This window comes from Echiichthys vipera (assembly GCF_963691815.1).
Source record: "Echiichthys vipera genome assembly, chromosome: 4".
NCBI lineage: Eukaryota > Metazoa > Chordata > Actinopteri > Perciformes > Trachinidae > Echiichthys > Echiichthys vipera.
In genome coordinates this window covers 34,054,942-34,082,918 of record NC_139829.1, presented here as the reverse complement: position 1 = coordinate 34,082,918, position 27,977 = coordinate 34,054,942, and the positions used below count along the sequence as shown (strand labels likewise).

At 45.4% G+C, this 27,977-nt stretch overlaps 1 protein-coding gene across 1 annotated transcript; it reads right to left on the bottom strand.

Annotated features, from left to right (window-relative positions):
- Positions 1 to 54: 54 nt before the first annotated feature.
- gcn1 (GCN1 activator of EIF2AK4) lies at positions 55 to 27,830 on the bottom strand. Its single transcript, XM_083912126.1, is given in 58 exon segments — positions 55 to 670; positions 1,619 to 1,840; positions 4,003 to 4,113; positions 5,329 to 5,477; positions 5,745 to 5,841; positions 6,561 to 6,675; positions 8,041 to 8,234; positions 8,332 to 8,562; positions 9,330 to 9,443; positions 9,577 to 9,846; positions 9,941 to 10,084; positions 10,179 to 10,271; positions 10,360 to 10,521; positions 11,053 to 11,217; positions 11,326 to 11,541; positions 11,644 to 11,761; positions 11,855 to 11,997; positions 12,591 to 12,787; positions 12,889 to 13,027; positions 13,122 to 13,190; positions 13,307 to 13,527; positions 13,826 to 14,005; positions 14,376 to 14,490; positions 14,736 to 14,857; positions 14,967 to 15,213; positions 15,361 to 15,555; positions 15,670 to 15,835; positions 16,243 to 16,313; positions 16,433 to 16,622; positions 16,830 to 16,954; positions 17,200 to 17,343; positions 17,427 to 17,507; positions 17,800 to 17,981; positions 18,977 to 19,129; positions 19,213 to 19,411; positions 19,519 to 19,632; positions 19,715 to 19,808; positions 19,922 to 20,100; positions 20,331 to 20,455; positions 20,562 to 20,730; positions 20,732 to 20,758; positions 20,840 to 20,999; positions 21,301 to 21,376; positions 21,484 to 21,576; positions 21,678 to 21,830; positions 21,924 to 22,097; positions 22,199 to 22,297; positions 22,391 to 22,441; positions 22,530 to 22,658; positions 22,789 to 22,863; positions 22,967 to 23,144; positions 23,246 to 23,380; positions 24,059 to 24,157; positions 24,353 to 24,461; positions 25,244 to 25,375; positions 26,141 to 26,204; positions 26,293 to 26,395; positions 27,805 to 27,830. Coding segments are annotated over 58 exon segments (8,022 nt in total). The 5' UTR covers positions 27,823 to 27,830; the 3' UTR covers positions 55 to 544.
- Between the last annotated feature and the right edge of the window lie 147 nt (positions 27,831 to 27,977).

Here is a 27,977-nt window from a genome sequence, read left to right as displayed (position 1 = left end):
AACCCTGAAGAAAACCGTGTTCCAATATTTCACACACTACATTATGAAATCAAGATCTTTTTTTATTTTGTATTGCCTTTTTACAACCTTATCACTGACATAAGAATGATTGTTATTCTTATAAGAGGTTGCTCTCCCCCCAAACAACTCTCACACACAAAATCCAAATAAAAGTTAAAGACGGGGGTGTATTTTTCCTTACACTGGTTTCTAAATTCTTGAATTCATTTTGGTAAAATAAGTAGCAAAACATCAAGACATCAAAACTTGATGGAATTGGCATTGCGTCTTCCTAATGTGGTTCAGTGCAGGAGAATAACCTGCACATTGTGAGATAAAATTAAAAAAAAGTTATAAACTGGGCCGATCAAAAGGCCGCTAAAACAATGACGCCAAGAGAAAAGAAGGGGGGAAAAAAGGTGTTTGTTGGGGATTATGTGGGAAAACACTGCCAATCTCAGCCTCGGTCCATGAAAGGCAACATGGGCGTGTGTGTGGTTGTACAGTGGGGCTCTGTAGAGATCGTTTCATCAGTCCTGCTCCATCACGTTAGGATGGTGTCGTCTATCTCTTCATTGGAGTCTGGCGAGCTGGCGATTTTCTTCAAGGACCGGCGGTGGCACTCGGACAGCAGGTCGTTACTGGCAGAGTCCAGGATGACAGTAATACTCTGAATTGAAGAAAGAGACAAAATGAACAATTATATCTGTTCTAAACACGGTTCACGACAAATGCAGGTTAAAATTCATTTTGGCGAGTGTTAATAATAATTTACTAGCCAGTTTGGCCGGTGATATAAAGTATGAGGCATAACATGCATGATACAAGCCTCTGTTCTCGGTCATTTATCCCTGTGGCAGCACTTCCTACATTTCCCATGAACGCTGTGCCGTAATGCTACGTGATGACGTTTCATACGCCCATTGAAACCAGTGTGAGAAACCATGGAAACGAACGGAGCGTCCAACAGAAAACACAAGGAAGAAAAACGAACAGAGCCGAAGCAGGAAAATAGACTTAAAGAGGAGGGAGTTAGCTAACGTTAGTAAAGTCAAAAGTTCAGATTAAACGCGGCGCTCGTTGGGACATACTTTCTGGGGGCGAGAAGAGGAAAGAGGCAGGGGACGAGGATATCGTCACAGAAACGAAGAAAAGAAAATTTAACGCCAAATGGCTGACGGCTCGAGAACGGAATGTGTTTGATCAAAAAAATGTCGTTATGTTTTGTCAGGATTGCCACATGTGCGCGATAGAAAAACACAAAATGAACCATTTCGTGGTGGGAACTAGTAACTTTAAAGTCGAGGCAGCAAAGGACCGTGAGAGTGCCTGAAGTCATCAGGAGAGCCTAAGGAACTTGTACGTACAGCGTAGATAGATCTCAAGCTTGTAATGAAGTGTTTGCACTTTGTGTGTATATCGTGTTGTATGTTTTGTGTTTTTCATACCAACAATGTTAATAAAATGATCAAATGCATTCAGTGGCATCCACAATTTCTCTTATTTTCACAAGAAGAACTTTGGCTAGTGGAAATTCTGACTGACTGGTAAAGAAGTTCATTGAGGACCCTGGTTGTAAATCTGTGAATGACAGCAGAGAGCGTGTGTGTAGTCTGACCTGCATGGTTTCCTCTCCCTGTCGGAGTCGTAGCAGGTTGACGATGGTGTGGTCGCTCTGAGCTCTCACGCTGGTGTTCTTGTCCTTGGTGTTGTCCAGCAGAGTCTTCAGCAGGGGCTTGATGAGGTTGGCTTCCATGGAGGGTGTGGCGGGATCTTTGAACACCCACCACAGCACCCGCTCCGACACCAGTCTTATGTCACTGGACTGGTTCTGAAGACACTGCGTGGTCACACAGACAACAGACGTCTCAACACAAAATACTCCATCTACTATACACCGTTGTAGCAGGTGCTCAGGACTCCATTCATCTCCCCGAACACACTACGTCATGACCATGTGTCTTCATTTACAGGTGCTTGGTATCGGATATCTATCGTTCTGATATCAGACTTTTATTATGACATTTAATTGTATAACTGAATGCTTTGGCAGCTGGATTGGGAAATCCATCCATGAATGTATTCTACACTCACCGGCCACTTTATTAGGCACACCTGGTGCTTAATAAAGTGTCAGTGTGGTCTTCTGCTGCTGTTCCCTCTCTGCTAGAAAGTTGGTGGTGGTGTGTGTTCACAGATGCTCTCCTGCATTCCTCTGTTTGTCACCAGTGGTTATTTGAGTTACTGTTGCCTTTCTATCAGCTCCAACCAGTCTGCCCGTTTCCCTCTGACCTCTGGCATCAACATTTGCGCCCACAGAACTGCCTCACTTGGTATTTCCTCTTTTTGGGACCATTCTCTGTAAACCCTAGAGATGGTTGTGCGTTCAAACCCCAGTAGATCAGCAGTTCCTGAAACACTCAGACCAGCCCGTCTGGCACCAACAACCACGCCTGGTTCAAAGTCACTTCAATCCCCTTTCTTCCCCGTTCTGATGCTCGCTTTGAGCTGCAGCACGTCCTCTTCACCATGTCTACATGCCTAAACGCATGTGGTTGCTGCCTTGTGATTGGCTGATTAGAACTTTGTGTTAATGAGCAGTTCCACAGGTGTACCTAATAAAGTGGCCGGTGAGTGTTTACTCAGCATATGACCTGAAACACTCCCCTGTCCTTAATACCATTAGGCGTAAATGAAACAAAACATTTTGAAAGCAGCAGTAGTTGATGTCTGGAGGCCACTTGGGGTCAGCAGAACAAGCTGTAAACAACATTAAGCCTATTAAGTTTATGCTGCGACCGTGTGAGCAAACAGATGGTTATCTCACATCCAGCCAGCACGGAGCAACATTAGCATTCATTTGAAGTTGTGTTTCTGGTCAAGTCTAATATCCACTCTCCTTTAAGCTGAGTACACACGCCGCATCTATTGTCTATCCGTCCTGGGAGAGGGATCCCTCCTCTGTCGCTCTTCCTGAGGTTTCTTCCATTTTTCTCCTTGTCCGATTTGAGAATCTAAGGACAGTACTGTATGCTGTGCAGGCTGTGATGCCCCTGAAGCTTTTTTTGTGTGATTGGGCAATAAAAATAAAACTTTTCTACGTTTTTGTCACAATCAGCTCCTGATGGAAATATCTGTCTTTCTCTCTCTCTCTTTTTTGCTTTAGTTTTTGTCCTTTTTATGCTTTTATTTGAGGACAGCTTGAAGAATGACAGGAAACAGGAGTGAGAGAGAGGGGGGCGACCTGCGGCAAAGGGCCACAGGTAGGAATCGAACCCAGGGCGCCCCATATCTGTCTCTTTTGCTGGTAAATTATCCCCTACTGTATGTTCCCACGCTAGTTAGTCAGAACCCTTTCACTAAACCAAGCTGCCTGCTTCTGAAAAATGACACTAATGAGAGCAGAAAGGCAAACAAAAACAGTAACATTTTGGGGCTGTGGAGTCGGGGCGGTGATTACTATCTTTGTCACTAATACACATTTCACATCGTTAGCACATCTCATCTCATCTTCAGCGTCTTATCCGGGGTCGGGTCGTGGGGGCAGCAGCTTTAGCAGGGGACCCCCAAACTTCCCTTTCCCAGTCCTTAGATTCTCAAATCGGACAAGGAGAAAAATGGAAGAAACCTCAGGAAGAGCGACAGAGGAGGGATCCCTCTCCCAGGACGGATAGACAATAGATGCGGCGTGTGTACTCAGCTTAAAGGAGAGTGGATATTAGACTTGACCAGAAACACAACTTCAAATGAATGCTAATGTTGCTCCGTGCAGGCCACATTAACCAGCTCTAACTGGGGGATCCTGAGGCGTTCCCAGGCCAGTGTGGAGATCTAATCTCTCCACCTGGTCCTGGGTCTTCCCCGGACCAGGCCTAAATATTTTCCAACCACATATCATTTACACAAAGCAGTAGCCAATAGGGTGAAGAACTTACTTACTGGCACAGCAAAGGGAAGAAAGGGATTGTAAATATTAGATGAAGGAAACAGCTCCTGCTTTACCTTGACAAACTGTGTGATGATGCGCTGGGAAACGCTACTGCCTCCCTCTGTTCTGAGATGATGCCTCATCAGGAACCCCATGGCTCTGATCCCACTGGTGGCGATGGGAATCTGGAAGAACAACAATATGTATTGATGCACACGGAGGGAACAGGAATGGACCTACAATATAAGACAACAGTAGTGGATAACAGACTGTAACCTACACTAATTAAGAAAAGCGAAGGATACCCAAACTGCAGTGAGGAAAACTAAAAAAAGCTAATCGCGGGCTAAAAGCTCGATGATCACAGCAGAGGAACAAGTTCACAAATGGGTGCTCGAACAAGGTGCTGCAGGCAGAGGCTTCTTAAAGGTGCAGTTACGTCTCCACACTCAGATGGTTGCTAAGGCGATTTAATATAATTGACTTTCTCCTTTGATGAAATGTCGGTTCTTGGTCCCTGATTTTATAAAATACACTTCTCCCAATAACGCGACTTATAGTCCAGTGCGACTTATAGTCCAGTGCGACTTATATGTTTTTTTCTTCCTTATTATGCATTTTTTTAGCTGGTGTGACTTCGGGAGTCCGGGAAACAGGGTCCAGAGTTGACTTATTTGCCTGGCATTGTGACATAAAACTGTGGTTTCTCTAATGAAAACACAATCGAGCCAATCGAGAACACGGGTGATGAACGCCGTTGTCAAGCTGTGGTTTTACATAGACAGCACTCACTGGCCAATCACAACCAAGAAAGTCTAGAAGAGTCACATGATTGAATCATTTTATCCCTGTTTAAGTCAGCGTAGAGCTAAACTGGAGGTTAGACTGGACCAGAAGTCTCTTGTGATTGGTTAGGGGAAAATGGAATCGAACACATCCCCTTTGGCAATCAGTTAGAGTGCAGGCAACGTCAGACTGAAGATGGAAACAGAGTGTAACCAGATGACAATTCTGTGTGATGTCAGGAAAGTCACTTCCTGGAGCCTGTGGAACCTAATAAAACCTCCACTTGCCAATAAGATCCCAAAAATATCAAACCACCTCTTTGAGGGGGCACTCACACTGTCCTTCCGTACCGTGCCCAAACAGGTTTTACGGGTAAAGCCTAGTTCATTTGACCAGTGAGAGTGCAACCGCTCCACGCCTAGCTGCGGCCAGCTGGCTGTCCACGGACTGGAGAGGTGGGCTACCCTAAAGCACAGGGCACGGTACGGGCGGACAGTGTGAGTGCGCCCTAAAGGTGACATATAAAGAATATTCATTGCAGCCATGTGAATCAGTACTAGAGAGAAATGAATATATTGTTAAAGAACAGAGTGCCACACAAACGTTCTCCTCACCCTGTCAGCGGTGGCGTTGGCTAAAACGGTCTCTGTCACAGTATCACAGTAGTCCTTCCCACACAGCTTCTCAGGAGCCGACTTAACAGCGATGGCCATGGCCAGGCTACGACCATGACGCACCATCCAGTCAACACCAGACACATCCGCTACAGGGGGGACAAAGAACATCCGTCAGCTCATGCTTTCACTGTTCTGAAACACTAAGTCAGACTTTAATGGACATTAATACTACTACAATACTAGTTGTGCTCAAACTAAGACAAAACACACATTTACTAAGTCACTGTTATTATTTTGGTTTTTACTCTGAGTCAAATGTTGTAATAAACAGCAATTATGTGCATATTAAAACAGAGAGCCCAACATTATACACGTAATGTGATGCGTGACGTGACAATGACTTAAACACCAACCTAAGATGTGCTGAAGTAACACACTCTTCAGCTCCTCCTCTGACAGGAAGGCACACATCTCACCAACACAGCCGGCTGAAGCCATACGAGTCGCATCCTGAGAGACACACGCACACACACACACACACACACACACACACACACACACACACACATACACGCACACACAGACACATACACATACACACACACACACACACACACACACACATACACGCACACACAGACACATACACGCATACACAGACACAGACACGCACACAGACAGACACAAACACACATACACGCAAACACAGACATAGACACGCACAACACACACACACACAGACACGCACAGACATGCACACACAGACACACACACACAGAGACAGACACGCACAGACATGCACACACAGACACACACACACACACAGACAGACACGCACAACACACACACACACACAGACACGCACAGACATGCACACACAGACACACACACACAGACAGACACGCACACACAGACACATACACGCACACAGGTTAATTTGTCATTTATACAAATGACACAGAGGCTCAAACCACCTTTTTAGAAAACCACATCCTCTCTGCATGACTTCCGTTATTTTCTGCTGTGATCACAGAGGAAACAACACCACAGAGCAACTCTCTCTTAAAATCTTTTGAGCTCATACGTTCAGACTTTATTTAATTGGTAATTACTTAATGCATTCATATTAAGGAGCCATTACGGGCCCTGGGGTGGAAAAAAGTGGCGTATTGCCAAATATCTTCTCGGCTCTACTTGCTGCTGAAAGGCATCTGTTCCCCCTCTCATACCTCATCGTGTCCCAGCATGCCCAACAGTGTGGTGGTGATGTTCTTGCGGATGGCTGGGTCCACCTTTGATCCGGCCCCCTGGATGACAAACCTTAAGGCTTGGAGCATAGTCTCCCTGTGAGCGGGGTAGAGAGCACACCACAAGCATGAGACGAGCTTTTACTAATTGATATCTAATAACAGCACGAGCCGTACCACTGAACCCTCGACAGGCCATATGACTTCATCGACTTCTGTAAGTTTATGCTTTTGCAGTGTTGAGAACAGAGGCTGGCTGAAATTTGATTTTTGAAGCAGATACCAAAAAAGATATTTGAAAGTTTATAATAAACACTGATATATTGATGACAATATAGTATTTTTTTAAGCTAAAAAAACCCCACAAAGAAACATTTTTAATGTGGTTATTAAAGAAATTTGAGTGGAACAATTCACAGCTGAAACCTAAACTTCAGTGAGCGCTCTCTGGTGGACAAACTTTGTATTGGTGACTCTACTTTTTTTAAATAACTGAAATTTATTACATGAATTTATACCGCCCAATAAATGGCCTCTGTTAAAGACCCTTTTGGGAACATTTTGGGCTTGGGACCAGAATAGTGCATGGTTGCAACCACTCATCAGAAAAAGAGAAAGGAAAGCGGTAAAAAATGAAACAGTTAAGAACAAAATATCCACTGCTTCAGACCACTTATTCTAAAATCCGGGTCCGATTGGTTTCATCTCCAAGCGAAATGAAAATCGACATTTTCATGATTTATCAAAAGTACCAATCAAATTATTAGTCAAGACTAAATTAACAACAATCACCCAAACGCAAACTCAAAACATGATCACGTGTGAATCTGTGTTGTCTATCTTGGGGTCTTTGATATTATCGTTAAAAATATTCTGTTCCTCAAAGTTATTTGATTAGAGAAAGAGCCGAGAGGGCAATTCAATGAAAGTCTCAGATATCAGTATTTCACCAGATGTGGGTTCATTACAGAACGGGTGCTCTGCGCGTCTGCTCCGTGCTACGCCATCCGTCAACACCCACCGGATGCGTTGCAGCTCTGCCGGAAAGCTAGAGTCACAAGGACCCACGAGATCTTGTGAATTCAAGTATGAACGCGTGATAGAAGGATGTAGTTTCAATAAACAGTACCATGAAAACAGTTTGTTTCCATCCAGAGGAGTAGAAGGGTGAAGACTGATCTCCCTTTTTTGTTTTTGTGCTCGACTTTCTGACCCGCACGAGGCTGCTCTGTGCTTTATTACTGCGTTGTGCTCTGGCTTTCAGCAAAAATAGGAGCCCTGCGTATCTGCTCTAGAGGGGTTCGGACTGCCAGAGATGTGACGGAGTTGGAAACGCAGTGCAGCCGGAGTCGGTGGAAGCACCAACACTGACTATAATTAAAACGTATCGACTCTGGTCCTTGAACAGACCGTATACGCATCTGGTGGAATTTAGCAGTTGGTCTGCTGTTTGAGCGCTCACCTGACTCCTGAGTCCTCAGCGTTGCGGATGGCAGCGAGCTGCTCAGTGAAGAGCGGGTCCACCTTGGTGTGGATGGAGACCAGTTGTCCCAGAGCCTCAGCAGCCCTCAGTCTCACCGCTCGGCTCGAATCTTGCAGGGCCTTCAGGAAGGTAGTCTGCAGCTGAGGCAGGAAGGGCTTCAGGGCAATGCCCACCTGGAGGACAAAAACAGTCCGGAGGTTAGAGCCAAACATTGTGACCAAGCCTCTTGACTGATCATTTGATCAACTGTGGGGAGATGCAGGTACAGACCTTTGCCAAGAGCAGGGTGAGAGTCTCCAGCAGAGCGGTCTTCACTGTCCAGGCAAAGCGGTCTCCCAAGATGCGAATGAGCGGTCCAGTGATGTTGATGACAGAGGGCCGCAACGCCTCAGGGGAGGTTAGTTTGATGACGCCACCTAATGCTTTCGCTGCCTCTTCTTTCTGCTCAGGGCTACCGGTGAGAACACCTTCCCTCAGGACGGGCAGGATGCAGGTCACACCCTGTGGAAACAAAGGCAGCCAGAGAAAATAACATGACATGATGAGTTAGGCAAACAATTATTTTTAAAACCAATGAAGCTGTCAATGAATCCTTTGTTATTAAATGCTTAATTGCTAAAGCTACAACATGTCAGGACATAAGTTCCCAGAGTCCAAGGGGACTCCTTCACAATGCTTCTTTTTTCCAATCAACATAAAAAAAACCAATGATCTAAAATAATCAGTGCTATAAAGAGAGCAGCAGCACATCCTCATATTTGTTGTGAGGTTGGACGTTTATGCTTTATAATTGTCAGTGATTGTTGGTAATGTGTTATTAACCAGGCGTAAACCACAGCATCTGGAAATTCTCAGTTTTGACTGTCGAGCTGGTGTGAATTAGTTCTGGTAATCAAACAGCTTGAGCGAACATCTGTGATACAGCATCACGCAACACAAGATAAATAGCTTCTTCATGGGAACCACATAAATTGAATATTAAATGTGTCTGATTTTTGTGAGAGGAGTTCTTCGCCTCATTACGATCATGGAAAGTACAACTTGTCAGGCTTAAATATTCCTGTTCAGCAAAAAATCTGAAATAGCCAACTGACTGCTGTGGCAGAAGAGATGTTGCAGACATCTGTCCACTGCAGAGTCAACAGTAAACTTACTGTCATTTTACAACACAGGCGCTTAAGACCGGAGGATTGTGTAAAAGCTAAAAACACAAAATCCTTGTCTGGTGAGAAGTTGTCAGTGATGACTGTCAGGAGGAGCCTTCTTACCTTCTTGGGCAGACAGAAACCGGGCAGGTGCTGACCCTTAACGTCTGCAGCTGCTGACCGAATGTCACGATGCAGGTCGTCAATCATAGCCAGCTGGCTGCTTGCATCAAGTTTCTATTCAAGAAAAACAAACAACACTTAGGCCACGTTTACCTTTTCGTCACAGTGTTAAAATACGTGCAGAAACTATGCAGCTATGAAGTCAAATGAGCTGATATAGCCCACTTTTATTTGCACGCAAACACACCTTGGTAATAGAGTTGATGGTGTCCCAGCTCTGAGACAGGACATCTGGGTTGGAGTCATTGAGAAGGCGGATGAGGCCTGACAGCAGGTTGCGAGTATGGGCGCTGTAGTCCAGGCGGGTACGGGCAAAGTAGGCGTTGAGGATGGTGACAGCAGCCTGTCTGAGGCCGGGGTCAGCGCCTCGTGTGGACTCCAGCAGGTCATCTATGATGATCCGCTGGCCCACTTCATCCTCCACTGAGAGGATCACGGTTTGACAGCTGCACAACTCCTGAAGCAAAGAAAACACAGGGATTTTGGTCATGAGGCGAGAACACAACAGCTGCAGTGGCTATCGTAGCTTGTGAATGTCAATATTACTGTACCTGTGCTTCATCTTCTGTTCCCAGCTTTCCTTTGAGGGAGGAGAGCAGGGCAGGTAGGATGACCCCTAAGTGGCGTGTGAGAGCATCTCCAGCCACAGCGGACAGGAAGGCCAGCACACGGGTGTTGACAGGAGGAGCAGTCAGCTGGTACGACCGAAGGGGACACCGCTTTAGTCAGATACATCCAGACACAATAATAAGGCCTCAAAACTGAAAAAAACTGACAGTGACACTTTACCTTTGGCACCAAGTAAGGCAGCACAGAACGACTCTTCACCGCCATGACTTGCTTCAGGCCGTCCAACGCAAACTCAGCTGTCTCCTCGTCATCCTGAAAGAAGACATTCAGAGTATTAACAGCCAGGCTGAAAACGTTTTAATGCCATGTGTGTGTTATGTTTGCGTCCTCGCTCCCTCACCAGCTGTTTGAGCAGGGTGGGAAGGATGTCATCGAGTGCCTGGTGCCCGATGGTTGCGTGAAGCTGCTCAAAGGTTTTGGCCGCAGCCTCTCGAACCTCCTCCAGAGGGTCACAGAGAGCCTTCCTCACTGTGGGGAGCAGTGACTCAGAGAAGACGAGCACCTACAGTACAAACACATTCACATTTGGTTAATAATGTTTTATGTCTGCTGAAATTGTACGCTGGCGATATATATATATATATATAGTGTTGTTGATGGATTCACATCCAAGTTTCTACATACTTTGTTGTAAATATGCAGACACTGTCCTGCTTGAACCCAGCTATTGCAATTTAATTCAGCTATTGATTGACCTGGTAACAGACGATGTATATGAGCAGCTCTCATCAGCACACCAGACAATCCCTCAGGCTCAATTGCGTGTATCAGTGGAGTGGGAAAAAACATTTGAAGGTGGGGGAACATACCATCCTGGTGAGAACCAGGCTTAAGGACCTTGGTTTAAACCAATCAGCTTCTTTAAAAGACATTTATGAAACCAAAAAAATGAACCTTAATTACATGTTTTTGGGATTGTAGCTTTGAATGATGGGAGCACCTCTGAAGTCTTGTTTGTTGTTAAATAAACTAATTATCCCTGTGTTTGTGGTGCCTCTCCCTTTCACTGTGTTACAGCGTCTGCGTGACTCACCGCGTCTTTGCTGGTGGACTTCATGATCTCACTGAGGCCGATGCAGACCCCCTGCCTCTCGTCACTCTTGTCGGAGCGTAGTCCCTCCTCCAGGATGGGAATAATCTCAGGGAGAATCTTCTCTCCGAGTTTCCTCACCAGATCACCGAGCGTGCGAGCAGCGATCTAAAACCACGCAGACACACAGCGTCAGTAAAAGGCTGTGGAGGTGCTTTCACAGCTTCAACCAGGTCGACAACCTGGGAACATAAAAACAGCTCCAAAGAGTAATACCGTTCTTTTGTCAGGGCAGGTGGAAGCCAAGAAGCCCAGCAGGAGAGTGAAGAGGGTCGGGAGGATCTCACGAAGGGTTCTGGGGGTGTTAGAGACGACGATCTTCCACACGTGGAGGGATGCCTGTCGAACCACCAGCTGAGTGTCTGAACGGCCCATATAGAGGCCAGAGAGGACACGGTTACGCCGCTCAGCACCAAGAGCTCCAATGATAGCCTGGCGGAGAAAGGTCAAAGGTCAGCGGCATCTCTTGACACATCAATGTATAAATGCTTTTCATAAACAGACCAACACCGTAAAAGTAATATATATTCATACTTTATTGGAAGCCGCTGTTCCAAAGTTGTCATCCTCGCAAGCGGTCTCCGTGGTCATCTTTCCTGTCACTCCAGAGATATGGAACAACAGATCTCCAAGCAGCTGCACGGAGCTGAACCTGCAAACCAACAATGAGATGGACGCACAACTGGTCAATATAAGAGCGACATCTATTCAGTCAATGATGTGTGATGCTGTATTTAAGTCGGACCTGATTCTCCACAGGTCATCAAACAGGCCCTGCTCCAGCTCAGGAAGCAGCAGAGCGATGGCTGTCTCGGCATACATGCTGATGATTCGCTGGCCGGCTCGCAGCGCCGTGTCTCTCACATATTCATTCTCATCAGCCAGAGCCTGGGGGACACGCACGGTAAGAGCAAAGGTTGAAGAATACACTGAATTGAGATTATAGTGTTTTCTTCTCTAAAATCTCTTCCCATATCCAAGGAAACATACCTGTTGGAACCTGGTATTTAGCGTTTGTATGCTTGTCTGTGTGTGCGTTCTGATATATTACACAAATCTCATTAACGCTTCACACAACAGTCATAGATATGGTCCTTAAATTGCTGTAATAACACTGGATCAACTTTTCACCTGCAGCAGTTACTTAAAACAGCAGTTTTCAGCTCGGCTGTGTGTCAAAATAAATTTATAATCTTAAATTAAATGAAGAAAGTGGAGCGCAAAACCTGTCATTTTAGGATATGCGGACTTCTATACCGAATCAGACGAATGCTTTTTCTACTAGATACGAATTACAACATAATCTAACACAGGAAAGAATAACATTGGTCAAATCTATTTCATTTTTTCTGTTTTAAAAATTATAACTATAGAGTGAGAAAGGGGAGAGAATATTCCCAGGAAGTTCCCATTTCATAATCGTCTTTAAACTCAGTAGGAGCAGTGAAATGTGAAAAAAAAACATCTGGTCGTGGTAATACCTTGAGAATGCAGGGGATGATGGGCCCAACGTAGGGAGTAAACCTGTCTCCAAAGGTGAGGGGCAGGTAGATGAACATCATGATGTAGCCATCTCTGACATGGGAGGCGATGTCTATCTTGCTGGCGGTCTGTACCACATCTGGCATCAGCTTGTCCAGCTTCTCTACTCCCAGTCCAGCCATCACCTCAGCCAGACCTTAAGACACACACACACACACACACACGTCACACAGTGAGTCATTTTGTGAATAAGAGCAAAATCAGAAACAACACGGGGCAGAGTGTGGAGGAACGGACCTTGTGCAGCTCCAGAGCGATCTACGGAGCTTTGTTCCGAGGCCAGTGTCTCCATGAGCCACGGCAGCAGGTCATCAAAGCAGGACTCGCCCATTCCCTTCACCATGGCACCCAGGGCTTTGGCTGAGACAGTACGCACCTGAAGAGGAGAAGAAGTGCAGTTACAGCTCCAATGTCAAACACACAGAGAATACATGTATACACTGTAGTACTATTTATATCACTAAACACACCTCAGGCACTGGGTCCAACAGAGAGGCCTTCAGTCCAGGAATGACACTGGGCAGGTAGGGTGACAGATCCTATATACGACACACATCAAACCAAATATAAGTCTTCAGACAGCACTACTTTGAAGGACTAATAAACATTTTATTTTCTTTTTAGTTCAGTGTAATATTTAGGAAATGCTGTGTACCTTCTGGTCGGTGAGAGAGTACATGTTGCCAATGATCTGAGCGGCCATCTTGCGAGTGTCAGTAGAGCGATCCTGGAAGGCTCTCTGAACGATGGGCATGATGAGGGCCAGGGAAGGGGCGTCAATAAAGTGGACAAACTTGGTGTCCAGCAGCGTCTGCAGGCACGTCTGGGTCCTCCGGGACGGATCGGTGAGAGCGTCCAGCAGGATGGGGGTGATGGCTGAGAGAGGCACAATGACATCAGTATTAAAATATGCACAGATCTCCCTGCAGAGTGAACTATTCTTTAACTAAACCTCTCAAATTACATTCAGGGGGCAGTGCCATTGTTAACTGTTCATTAGACAATAATTAGCCCCCCCAAAAAACAGTTTCAACATGATAAAAAATAAATAGTAATAGTATGTTTTTTAAATCCCCTCTGGGACAATAATTCTAGACAATGTATCTTTATATGTATTGTTGTCACAAGCCTCTTCTGATGTGGCAGCTCTACCCCGTGACTCTGAGTGACTCACCCAGAATTTCAGGGTTGCGGATGACAGAGCCAATCTGGCGGAGGGCCTGCTGGCCGGCCTTCTGCACCTTCACATGGGAGTCAGTCAGCACCTCGGTGAGCTTGGGCACGATGCTGGGCAGGCAGGAGGACAGCTGCTTGGGTGCACAGAAAGCCATGGCACCAAGCAACTCCACAGAGCCTGGAGGAAAGAGAGGGGTGATTCCCAAGAAGCTGCTGTTGGAGTGAACAAGCTATTTGATTGTGACTTACCTCATATTGGTATGTGACCATAAAACGTTAAGAATCATTACCCAGTAAACACAACTACTATAATCTACTATAATCACAATGGAATTAATAATAAAGGACCAGAAAACTGACTTTCAAAGCTCAATGTGTGACTGGACAGTGCATATGTAAATGTACAGTAGTATGTTAATGTTGTGACATCATTTTCCTCTGCTTTATAACACTTCCAATGTCAAAAACATGGAGATCACCAAAAGGTTTCCGTCCTCTCAAGACATTCCAGTATTGCCTGACATCCTGTGCATGTAGAAGCTCCTAACCTGCTTTAGTTCTCCAGGACTCCTCCTCTAGGGCCACCAGCAGGGAGGGAAGGACCAGCTTGACGCCATGGGCGCTCAGGTTCCTCATCACAGCCTTGGCACAGTCATCTGCAGCCTGGTGGAAGAGGAGGCAGGGGGGTAAACTTTAGACATTTATACACACAAATTCCTAATTTTCTAAGTGATTCATAAATGATAAAGTGTCCCGTCAGCCTTACAACGTTTTAACGCGGACATATAGAAACACTGGATACTTCAAATTATTTAAAGTAAGTAATCTGAAGATATTTTTCTGAAAGGTAAGAGATGTGTTTGAGCAGAATGCAGAAGAAGGCTCTGGGATGTGATCTGCCGGCTCACCTCTCTGACATACTGGTTTCCGTCTCCGAAGCAGAGCAAGAGATGTGGCAGCACGTGGACCACATATGGCTCAAACAGCTTTCCCAACATGTTACAAAGCATCTCAAAGGCAAACAGCGCTCCTGGACAGAGACAAACAGGTTTATTGCATCTTGAGTGCATAACATCTGCATCAACTTGCATCTAAATGAATACAAAACCAAACAGTTCAGTTGTACAAAATTCACTAACCTTCCCTCCGTCTGAAGTTCTTCTTGTCCTGGATGGCGTCTGTCAGCGTGGTCATGATTTCCTGCTGTTTGAGCGCCAAGATCCCGAGACCTTTGACCAGACCGGCCAGTCCGTACGCTGCCCCCTTCCTCTCTGCGTACTTGTCGCTCTCCAGCAGCAGCTGTAGCAGGTTCCTTACAATCCCTGCAGCATCCTCCTTGATAGCAGGGACTAAAGGAGGTAAACAGCTGGCCACTGACTCTTGAACCTGATGACGGATGACACAAACAACATGAGACGGGACTGTCAGCAAAGTGGGATCTGTATTTAAATCAATAATAAACCATAATAATTCAAACTCTTGGATGCTGCTGAACGACACAGGCTAGGCAGAGGAGCAGGGTGAAGTGCTTACCTGCTGTGAAGGTGTAGAGAGTGCAGTGATGAGCTTGGCAACGATGGGTTTGACCTTGGGGTCATTTTTATCCAGATGTTTGGCCAAAGAGCCCATGAGAATAACCACGCTCTGACGGACAGAGTCGTAGTTAGCGTCCTGAGGGGCGTCCTTAAGAAACTCCTCAAACACCGGCAGCAGAGAGCTCACGTTGTCCTGTTACATAAAGCAGGTATATTAAGTACAGTGCAACACATACATGCACATATAGTCCATGTCTTAACTTATGTGTGTGTTAATACAGTCGTCGTCGGCCCGAGAGAGAAGTACCTTTCCGTGTGTGTTAAGAGCAGCAAGGGCGGCATCCAGCATGCAGCGCCGCACCTCAGTGTGGCGGTCGTTCAGAGCGTCAGGGACAAAGAAGAGGAAGAGAGGGGTGACCTGAGATTCGTTCAGGTACTGGGACAGCTTGTTCAGAGCCAGAGCAATGCCACCCCTGACAAAGAAATGGGAGTGAGAAATGGCTCAGTGCACAAGAAGGGAGATTTAAAATGTTATGGCTTCACCTTTTTGATATCTGACATATAACCACTAAAGCAAGACAAGCACCCAATAAGCAGCCATCTGGGCCGAGGGTTAGGCTCAAATTTACAAAGATAAAAGTGGGGAGCCGGCTGCAAAAGCTGTTGCTTTGACCCTCCCTCTGTCAATACTAGTTGTTATCTCTTCCTGTTGAAACTAATCCAAATGTTTGTGCCCTGATTGATAGAAGGCTAATGTAGATATCATGGTTGTAAATTGTGTATTCATGAGTCACACTGGGACACACTGATTTTCAATTTAAGATAAAAAGGTTAAAACCCTGTGTTATCTTATCTTTTGTAAACAAACTTTGAGATTTACCTGGCTTCCCATTGGTCAGGGGGAGCTTCAGAGATGACTCTGCCCAGAGCATCCAGCACAGGAGGGGGTCTCTTTAAAAATGAAAAATACAAAAATATCATATTTTGGTTCCTCAGCTCAAATTCATCCACTAGCAATAGCCAGAGCTCTAAGAGTTATAATGTGGTTGGGCCATGGTGCAGGGTCTCACATAGAGTTTCTTGTGGTAGAGCTCAGTGAGCTGGCCCAACACTGTAGCAGACTGGTCTGTGTACTGGGACACAGCGCTCGACAGAGCTTCAGCTGCGGCAGAACGGACAGCCTCCTCGTGGTGGGTGACGTCTCCGATCAGCAGGGCGCAGAGCTCAGGGACCAGCTCCAGATCCAGAGACTCCCAGAGTCTGAGGAGCAAGGACAAGCCAAGAAATCAGTTGTTTCCACTATTTCACAGTGCAAAAATCTAACTTCACAGGATAAAAGATCTTTAAAATGTCATCTGGAAACCTGCTGCTGTTGGAAAAAATAAAGAATACACTTGTGATACATTATGAGTGTTGGTGTAGTAGACGCTGGTAGGAGACAGGAGCAAGAAATCACATATTACGTACCTTTCAGCCAGGGCTCGGCCCTCCTCCTCTACATCAAACTTGGCAACCCAAAGCCTGCGTAGCAAACTCAGCCCGCTGGCCTCGGTGCTGTCTGTGGGCAGGGCAAACTCCATTTCCAACAATCCCTGAGCCCAGAGAGAGACTGGGTGTTAATAAGGATATGCAAACACATGAGCTATATCATCTGTCACTAAATATGTTAATATTTGTGCTTTCATCTTGAGCTAGAAACTGTCCTTATATTGTGAGCATTAAAGAAAACGTGTTTTTAGTTCATAAATCAAAAATGTGGTGACCTCTGTCTGAAAGAGATCATTTACTCTACTGAGGGAAAGGCCAGCTTCATGACATTAACCGATCCGCAGCTCACCCTGAGAGCAGCATCTCGGACAGAGAAGCAGGGTGAAAGGAGGGCGTCGAGCAGGACGTCTATCTCCTGCTGCTCTGCCACCGTGCAGCCCTCTCCTCCTCCAGCACTGGCACACAGCGCGGTCAGGCACTGAGCCGCTAACACCTGAAACACAGAGCCGGATGGGTCTCACATCACCGCAATTCAGTCATGTATTTGAAAGGCGTTTAAACTATTGTCGTGTTTACCTGGAGTCTCGGGGTGGCTGTGGAAATAATTCTCGTCAGTAGCAGAAGCATGCTGACACGTGGAAGCAGCTCCGGGCCGTTCTGAGAAGAGAAAAGACAACAGTTAGGACATAAATCTACTAAACTAATGGTAGTACTTTCACATAAGGCTTTGGTATGCCATTTATTCTTACAGATCGATGGCTCTGCTTACTTGCTATGAACAGACACAAACCCAAGTGCACAAACCCAACATGCAGCTATATAGATGACTGCAGCGTTAATAAATAAGAGACAAATGGGATGCACGGCAACAATTTGTCCTTTGTTGCTCAGTCATTCCTGGATGACTGCACACACACACAAGAAAAATGCAATGGAGATGTGTCTCTACCTCATCTATGGTAAGGTCATCGCTCTCTGTGGTGGCACGAAGCTGGGAGTGTTCGATGACGACTTGCAGGGCTTTGGTCATCATGCTCTCCGCCTCCTCTGGGCTGCCTGAAGACTCCCTGAGCATGGCGTTGAGGAGAGGGAAGCAGACGGAGAAAGCAGGAGCAGACAGTGGAGCCACGTCTACGGAAGAAAACAACAAGACAAAGACAAAAGAGAGCGCAGTCAGGACGCCAGCACAGTCACATTTATTATCTATTGTGTTTGCATATGTATTCTTCTTTGCATGGCAAAAAAATGTCTCATGTCAGAACATTTTCAGTCTCATGTCATCTTTTCTTTTAATCTTTGCTTCCCCTCACCTCATTATCAATCCATTCAAACATCAGATAGATGCTGTATAACATTAGATGATTTATTTGGACGTTTTAGATTTATATCTTCTGGAACATTAGACCATTTTCTTATATTTCATCAATAGTTTTAAGTAGTAAATAAATAGAGAATTAGGACAATAGGACATTAAAGTGACATTTCCTACAGAGTTCCTATCCGGCTGTTAAGTCGTGACGAAACACCCTTTCAAAATATAATTTCCAGGTCCAAGTCGGTCCAAGCGACACAGTACCATGTTCCTCGTTGTTTATACAGATCTGAGATTTAAAAAAAACAAAGTATCTGTCATTTTACGTATTTTTAATAGTAAATAAATAGGGAATTAGGACAATAGAATAATAGAACAAGCCTATCCGACTGTTAAGTCGTGACGAAAGACCCTTTCAAAATATGATTTCAGGGTCCAAGTCTGTCCAAGCCTTGTATTTCTACAACGCCACAGTGCCGTGTTCCCCGTTGTTTTAACAGATCTGAGTGTGAACGTAACTGTCATTTTACATCTTTCTTATTGATGAAATAGGCAGTGGAACTGACGAAAGAGGTGATCGTAATTGTTCCAATGTTCTACCATTGAGCGTTTGGACCCGTAAATTGTATTTGAGTGTAAGCTCAGGCTTAACAGCCGGATAGTGGTTTCATCGTTTCAGTTTTGTTCACATTTGAACATATTCAAACAACATAAAACACTTCAATGTTAGCAAGAAACTGACACGATTCAGAAAAGGTGTGCGTGTCCCTAGATGTGCTGTTTGAAACCGTGCCTGTGACGTGACTGTGCTCACCACCGGACTTGGCATCTCTCGCTGGGACAGTGTGGTTGTGCAGCAGCAGTACGGTGCGTTGGGCTGCTGTGTCCAGGTCCTCCTGTTCCCAGGCCTCATCCAGATCGCACTCTGGCTTCAGCAACCGTAGAGTCACGTGTCCCACAAGCACGGCTAGAAGGACAAAAAATGACACTGAGTGGAGCTGCTGAGGTGGTTTCTATCCATACAATACAACACCAAGACAGGCCGTGTACCTAGAGAGTGAAAGTGTTTGGGCATGAGGCACACTGCGATGTCCAAGAAGAGCTGCTGGATGCATGGAGCAGCCAGAGGGGACTGCAGCAGAGGTATTAGGACCTGAAGGACAGGGGGCAGCTCCCTGGTGATCTGAGGTGGTCTCTCTTTCAGAGTGGCTTTCAGCAGACCCACCACGCTCTGCAACTCCACATCCAGCTGGTGACAGCGAGAAGTACACCACAGATCAACACAGAGAAATGAAGAATATCACACACGAGGCGCTCCAGTATTCATTCATTTATTTTGGTGACTTGATTTCATACCCCCTGAAGTCTCTTGCGAATAGCGGACTCCTTTTCAAGCTGGACTTGAATCATTTCCTTCTGTTTGCTGGTTAGTTGCAATTCCTCTTTGATGCCTTTTTTCTTATTAAACTCCTGTAAGATCAAATAGAAAATCAAAATGTGGTCCAGACATTAAAGGCCCAGACAGCAGACAAACACAGATGATGCACTTTACCTCCTGTAACTCCATTTCAATGATCTGCTCCTTGTAGGAGTATGCCTTGTTCTCTCTCTTAATGTTGACCTTCTTGGTGCTTTCCTTCTGAGCACTTTAACAAAGCGTAGAAAAGGGAGACACAAGCAAATAAATTCCAACAGAAAGTTCTGGTGACTGCTGTTGAGTTCAGAGGTTCACAGTGGAGAAGGAGAAGCTGGGCGTTACCTCTGGATGATGCTGTTGTCATACAGTTCTCCCTCGGGTGTGTTCATGATGGCATACTCCTCCCTGGTGACGTGAAGCAGAGCGGGTCTGGAAAGCCCCTCGGTGACATGAGTGATTACCCGCGTTAACAGCTTGTTGGGGGAGAGGCCTGAGAGGGCACCGACTGCATTTTTCACCGCCTGAGGAGAAAAATATGATCACTAAAGGTCCTGGTGTCATGTATGCTACACAAGCATAAGTCAAACACCAAAATCCTTCCAGATATCCTGCACAGATCATAACAAACTGCTTAACTTTTGATCTATCCTTCAATCAATCAAGTTTCCTCGCAGGAATGAGAACTTAAATGTCCATGTGTGTATAAATTCCATGTGCATGTAGCATAAGGAAGCGTGTGTAATTTTCAGACCTGGTTGTCGGCGTTGACTTCCAGTAGATGTGGCAGAATAGCCTCCAGATTCTTTTCTATGAATTCTTCTGCTTTTATGTTCATGGAGAGGAGCAGAGAAGACCAGAGGCCGCTGCGAGCTCCAACTGAGAAGAGATACACACAGAGGGGATGACATGTAAAATACAGCAGACAACGTATGGATAACCTGACTGTGGATGACACATTCCAAAGAGCAACTCATCCTCCTACCTATGGATGGATGATGAGTGATTATGAGGATCTCCATGGCCAGATTCTCTGCTTCGGCGGGGTCGTTCCATTGGCTTGCAGAGGAGCAAATAATAGCCAGTGCTTCCAGCAGGACACGAGTCGGAACGTAGCTGCGACCCAGCTCAGTCAGCTCTCCTGACTCTTGACTCTGACACCAGGACATCCTGGGGCAAGACCTGACAATTTAGATCACACAGTCAGCACTGAGAACAAGATGTAGCTGTTAACTGATTCAATGATCCACAGCTGGTCTGTACTTTGTGTTTGTTGATGACCACGCGGAGTTCCCCCAGAAGGCCACGGGCGAGACTGGATCCACCCAGAGAGGAGAGCAGCTTTCTCACTGTCTGCTGAGCCCGCTTCCTCACGCGCCAGCTCCGAGCCAGCAGAACCGCAACTGTGGCATGATGATACATCCTACAGAGCAGTTACATGCAGGAAAACCAATGATTAAAGCACTACAAGTTAAATTAGACAAATCAATAATTAATGTATGCTCTGCATTTAGGGCAGAACCTCACAGAAAGAAAATAGGTAGAGGAAATAAAAATAAGTTGGCCCTGATCCCCCCCCCCATGGTGGATATGCTTTAATCCTGGGTACACACAAAATACAGTATGCAGGCAAATACGTGTGGCTGGTGTTTGTGTTGTATATAAGCACTCGAAGACATTTAAAGGTCAAAAGTTCTCGACATGTTACAGAGGGACAGACTCACTGAGATTTGCTGGTGTTAAGCCTGTGAATGTGGTCCAGGAGAAGCCTTTCACAGAGAAGCAGCACTGTGAGCAGAGCTAAAGACGGGGGAGAAGACACAAACAGACCATCATTTCATGTCTTAATACTTCAAAAATGTTAAAGAGCATTTAAGTTAGGAAGGCATGTTGGAAAATTGCCTTACTTTCCTCGCTGGCCTGGGAGAGGAACTTTTCTGTGGTGAACAGTGGCTTCTTCTCATCTAAGATCAGATTCCAAAAGCTGGAGAATTTAGACTCTGCAGAAACAGAAAGACAAAAAAGGTACTCATCACTTCCCATCCTTGTATGCTCCAACAGTCTCCATAAGGGAGGAAAACTAAACGTTGAGAAGCCTCACCGGTCTGCGTCTCCAGCAGTGCCAGTCGACTCAAAAGTACAGAAGCTGCCACGCCTTCTGCAAGAAGAGCATGCTGGGAGTTTTGTGCCGCAGCCTTCTCCACTGTTTTAAGAAGCAGTGGCACGAGGTCTGAGGCTTGGGTCAGAGTGTCGCCTAAAAAGCAGGGAAATGATAAGACAGGATTAAGGATTGAGCTCAATAGAAGGATCTGTATATTTGACACATAGCGTCCCTCGTGTGACTGACCTTTGAAAGCTCCCACCATGGCCTGAAGGTAGGCGTGTCGAACCAGAGAGGTGGAGGTCTTGAGGGTGAAAGCTTTCTTCAACCAATCCAGGAGAGCGGTGGGAACTTCCACTGTGAGGCGACTGCTCCACTGGGAGAGCACAGACACTGCGTGCACCAAGGTAGCCTCGTGAACTGAATAAAACAAAGACTAGTTAGTACACTGGGGTCTCTTGAAGACTTTCCAGGCATGAGGAATAAACGCATGTGACCTCAGGGTGTTTCCACACCGATACCTTCTTGTTGTAAATTAGGGATGAACATCACGGCGACTGCAGAGCTGAGAGTCTGGCTGGAGGTTCCTGACACGGCATGATGGCTGCAGCTGGCAATCCCTAGAACAAGATGAACATTTTCAGGATTACAAAATGTCTGCGATTGTATCTCATGGGTAGCTAATAAATCTGAGTGTGTCCAAGACCTCTTACCTGACAACACACTCATCTTTTGGGCAACGACTGTGAGCTTTCCCTCGGACCCTGCAGCCACAAGAATTATGATTCAGGTGAGCAAAAGCAAACACGGCTGAGACAATGTTTCAGTCTAACAGGCAATGAATTAGTTCACCTCCGAGGATCTTAAAGAGGTGAGTGACGATGTCCTGCACGGCAGAGGGGTCGCTGCACTGCTGGGCCAGGTTCTGCATGGCCTGGACCGCCTCCTCCATCAACTGGGCGTTATTAGCTTTCAGCTGGCCTGAAACACAGACCACACCATTAATTAAACGCACATAATTTTAATGCTAAATTGAGTTATTGAATTGTGACAGCTGAGTGTATTATTTTAAAAATGTTCACCAAGACTCAATTGAGCACTAAGGCCTTACTTGCGATGGCTTTTCCGATATCCATGGCATACTGACTGAGGTCGAGAGTCACAGCCGACAGCAGACAGGAAACGGCTGGAAAGACACCAGACAATGTGTTAATCCACTGTGTGAGAGCTGCCTGAGCATCAAGCAGGAGCATATGTCACACAATCATCAGAAAGTAAGAGCATCTCACTCTGCATGGCATTCTCCGGACTGCGGAGCATCGTCTTCTGCAGGGTAGGGAGGAGCAGCTCCTTGAACTCAGAGTGGGACACATGACGCAGGAATGAGCCGCTTTTGTCCAAAATGTGCTGTTGTGGTTTCGTCTTGCTCATAAGGACCGATTTCATGTACAGGTCCAACAGGGCACTCTGAAAACAGTAGACACAAGGTAAGATGTTGCATTCATGTGACATGTACTCCATACTAACATTAATACTAGAACTGCAGAGCCAATTAAAGAAAAACTCACCTTGTGCTTCTCTATTGGAGCTTTGTCTTTCTGAGCGGTGCAGAAGTCTAAACACACCCCCAGCATGGCCAGAGCAGTGGGGCCCTGGTCCAGACTCAACAGTGTGCTGATGTATTGATCGACCAGCCCGGGGTTCTGTTAAAGGCAACACAACGTCAGGTCCCTCACAGATTAGGATGACTGATTCCAGGTGTTTTCAACAGGTCAAGTTTAGTTTATATGTAAGGTACAAAATCACACCTCTAATGGTCTGAAGCCCCATCCCAACAGGTTCAATATAAAGGGGAGAGGAGGGATGGGTAATAAAACATGTCCCCTCCTCTTTCATATGAAAAGTTGTCATTCTGGACGTAATTTGAAGGACTGGTTAATTTAAAGAGCTGGTTCTGTAATCGACTGGCGTGCGGCAGAAAAAACATGTCGCCTTCTCATCAGTTTTAGCATTGATCAGTGAGCATCATTGATCCGTGATCCGTTCGGATCAATATCTTCGCCTCGGCACACACGTGATCCGCGGATTGATGTATGAAAAAAAAAGTTGTGCGCATGTTCATTCCACACACACTTGTTAAGAGCAGGGTGGTCATGGCGAGCAGAGGAACGGAGGAGCTTGAACGCCCCGTGCCATTTAAAATCCCATGTATGGGAGCATTTGGGTTCCCTGTCAAGTATATTGATAAAGGAAAGAGGTTAGTGGATAAAACAACGTTTTGTTCAGAAACAAAACGGCAACTGAATCTGAGCATCAGGTTAGATCCTCCCTCCAACAACATCAGCGTGTTTCTTTTTATCACCACTGTTTCCCGTACTCACATTCTTCCAGAGGTGACTGAGATTCTTCAGGCTCGATTTCTGAGCCGTGGTCTTGGCTCCACCCACCACCTCAGAGACAAGCAGGCTCTGAACCTCCACCTGAAAGACAGGACGACACCAGTCCAAAGGTCAAGGGTAAGAAAATTCTGTTTGTCAACTCCATTACCCGGTTCAGCAGGTCACCAACTCAGACAGCAACACGTAACGTGTCAGTGAAAACTGCACGACTTGGTATAAGCAGATATTTCAGAATCACAGTCCACATTCATACAAGACAGAAACTGTTTTACTGACCAATTTCTTCCAGATAGGTCCTTCTTTTTTCTCTGGGGCAGAAAACACACTGGGGACTAAAAGGCAGGTCCAAGACAAGCTGATGAAGGCAGCAGAGCCTGTGCTTTTGCTGCAAATATAACAAGGCAGCCATAAGAGGAGGAAGAGGACAACCGGAGCAACATGCGACCAAAGATTGGTTCTAGACACGCTTTTTTTTCATTTGCAAACCGTATCATAGTATATTCATGACCGAAAGAACGAGGTCGCGGGGAACAAGCGGTCGAAATGTGTTTCCTCAGGAGGGTGGTTGGAGTCTCCCTTAGAGAGAGGGGGAGAAGTTCAGCATCCGTGAGGAACTCGGAGTAGAGCCGCTGCTCCTTTGCGTTGAAAGGAGCCAGTTGAGGTGGTTCAGGATCATCTAGTAAGGATGAACCCTGGGCGCCTCCCTAGGGAGGTGTTCCAGGCACGTCCAGCTGGGAGGAGGCCTCGGGGAAGACCCAGGACCAGGTGGAGAGATTAGATCTCCACACTGGCCTGGGAACGCCTCAGGATCCCCCAGTTAGAGCTGGATAATGTGGCCCAGGAAAGGGAAGTTTGGGGTCCCATGCTGGAGCTGCTGCCCCCACGACCCGACCCCGAGTAAGCGGTTGAAGATGAGATGAGATCATAGTATATATGTTTAGTTTATTGTGTTTCTGCTAACTGCACTCACATCATGATAATTACATACACTACACTGTATAATTATTGCTTACTCTGCTTCTCAAACACAGTAAAACTTAAATATGTGTAAAGCTGACAGTGCTAAGATGCTGCATTTCTTCTGTAAATCTATACATTTTGGAATTTGTTAGGGGTGAAACTAAAAAAAAGCTGATAAAAAGTGCAATATGAAGTTCAGAGCATTACCTGGGCTCTCCATTTTTGCTGATGACTCCACTGCTCAGCAGGCAGTGGAGGAGGCTGCTCACCAGGACGTCAGGCTGACTGTCAGCCAGCTGGGCGATAACAGAGAGGATCTCTCTGCGTGATGCAGCATCCCTGAGACACACACACACACACAGACACACAACCATGTAAACACAAAGGATGTGGACGAGGTTCTTACACTTTTTCTAAAGTCAAATTCAAGCACTTTGAAAGCATTTTAAGGTGGATCTTCAAGCTTTTCCAGCACCTTTCATCTGTGTTAATTTACATATTTATATATAGTATATACAGCATGCAGAGATTTGCACTGCATCACATTAAATAAGATGTTATTGTGCTATCAACAACCAACATTATGTGTCGTGACAAACTCTACAAAAGGGTAGGGAAGCACTTTTCTAACCTGGAAGCGTTTGTGCCATAAACCCTACCCTCACGATGTTCAGTTTTTGTTGAACCCGTTTCATAGAGGTGTGGATTCAAATGCCATGAGGCTGCAGTTTGTGGCGCTGTTGAGCTGTTTACCCACAGGTCTTTCTATGAATTTGCCCATTTATAACAATGATGGTAGCGTACATAACAGGAACACCTCTTTGTTTAATGCAAAATAGAATGAAGCAGCACCAGAAAGTACATCAACCATAAAGAAAAGTAAATCATTACCTCTCTAAAAGTCTCAACAACATGAATATTGTAAAGTTAATGAAGGATTTATTGCAAGACTGTTGCATTGGGCTGCATTTGTTTTAGCTCGGTGTGCGTAATAAACTGACAACTGAGCGTAAACATTCAAACTTAAGCCTGTTTTGGGAGCAACTCACTGTGGTAAAGTGATTTTTATTGTGGCTGAATATATCTCCTTATATATAAACCTACCGATATCTGTGAGGAGTGAGACAGAAGAGCTTGCATAATCCTTTGATGGCAGGTTCTGGTAACTCTAAAATAGAGAGAGAGAGTTTACAGAAGCATTAGTTTTGATTAGAGCTGATTTAAAACCACAGTGTAGAAAATGAAATAAGACAAACCTTTGCCCTTAATACAACGTCTCAGCTCCCCGAATATCTCCTTGCGCTCTTTCACGCTGGCTGTCGTCACTTTTGCAGCAAACTTCTTCAGTGTGTCTGAAACCTGGAGCAACAGTCGTGTTTAGTGTAAAGACGACAGTGAAGCGAGCGGCAGCAGCGACATCGGCAGCGCTCAGGGTCACAACATATTCACATCTGGATCATATCGGACAGGAGGAGCGGCTGGTCCTTACGTTTTACAGGCTGGGGGAAACGCTCGGCATTTGTTATTCGTTGTAATTTGTGCGATGACAAAAATAATCACCACAGCTCTAGTTACATGTAGAGGTGCTCCGATCCGAGCCCTGGATCGGATATCGGCTCCCATATTGACTCATTAGATCGGATATTGGATGAATGAGGCTGATCCAGTCATTTCTTTTTTATTAATATCAGATACAGCGAGTTCATTAAGTCATTGTTTGTTGGGTTTCAGGCAGCTGCTCTATTTTATATCACATTTTAAAATATGTTTGCAGTGCACTTTATATGGAAGTGTTATTTATTCATTTTTGCTGCTAATGTACACTTTAATATTTGTTTATAGTACATTTATGTGTTAATGTGTTAGCTTTTTAACAAGGCTAAATGTTTATGTGAAGCCTGATGACTTCACTCACATGGAAAGTTATACGGTTCCTTCATTCAACAGTAGGATCGGTATCAGGTATCAGGTATCGGCCGATGCGCTCAGCCCAGGTATCGGATTGGATCAGAAATAACTGGATCGCTGCATCTCTCTCCTCGGGATAAATAAAGCTTTTGGAATCTGAATCTAGCTAAATGTAGAGTAAGCGTATAAGATCAAATGTGCATGACTGACTGTATATGTCAGAAATGAGCAGTAAGATAAAATTATTGCACTTAAGTGGTGGAAAAAGTTACTGCTCAAAGAAAATAAGGTAAGTATCAGAATCAGGTTTATTGCTAAGTATGTTGGACATACAGAGAATTTGACTATCCAGGTATATAAGAGTAGATTATGAACTGCACAGTGAGAGGCTCCCAGCCCAAGTATTTCCTTAGCATCATATTCATTTTTACTTGTTTTATTGTGGAGATTGCTTCAAGAACCACCAGAGAGCTTGAGTAACAGTAACAGTGATTACAAGTCACTACCTAATGAGGGCGTGGCTTAACTCATCATCACATAAGATGCTCGTCTACCTAATTTAGTTGAATTCAGACCAACAGAAGTAAATGACAGTGAGTTTAGCCCCTCGCTACTCTACACCTGAAGCCGGAGCTCCCACCGTGTGCAGCAGCAGCAGCAGCTCGGCGTGATGAAGCCACACTGAGGCTACGTAGCACCGAGCTAACAGCCTGCTAGCTAGCTGCTGTTACGGTTCCCCGTTAAACGCCAAAACACACCGACGTGTTCGTAACGCGGTAGTGACGACACCACGGTTTCGGTTTCTACCTCACTTTAATACATTAGTGGATAGAGTACCGTTAAAAACCAGCCACACAAACCTGCGTGTCCGCTGCCATCTTGCCGGTCTTGATGCAGGAAGGACTTGGTGATGTCACTTCCGGGTCACGGATGCTACGTCATTATTTTTATGTTGCGTAAAATGTCTGATTTGTTTTATTTGATATTTTTGTTTAATTGTTAAATAAAGTTTGTTAAATACTTATATATTTAA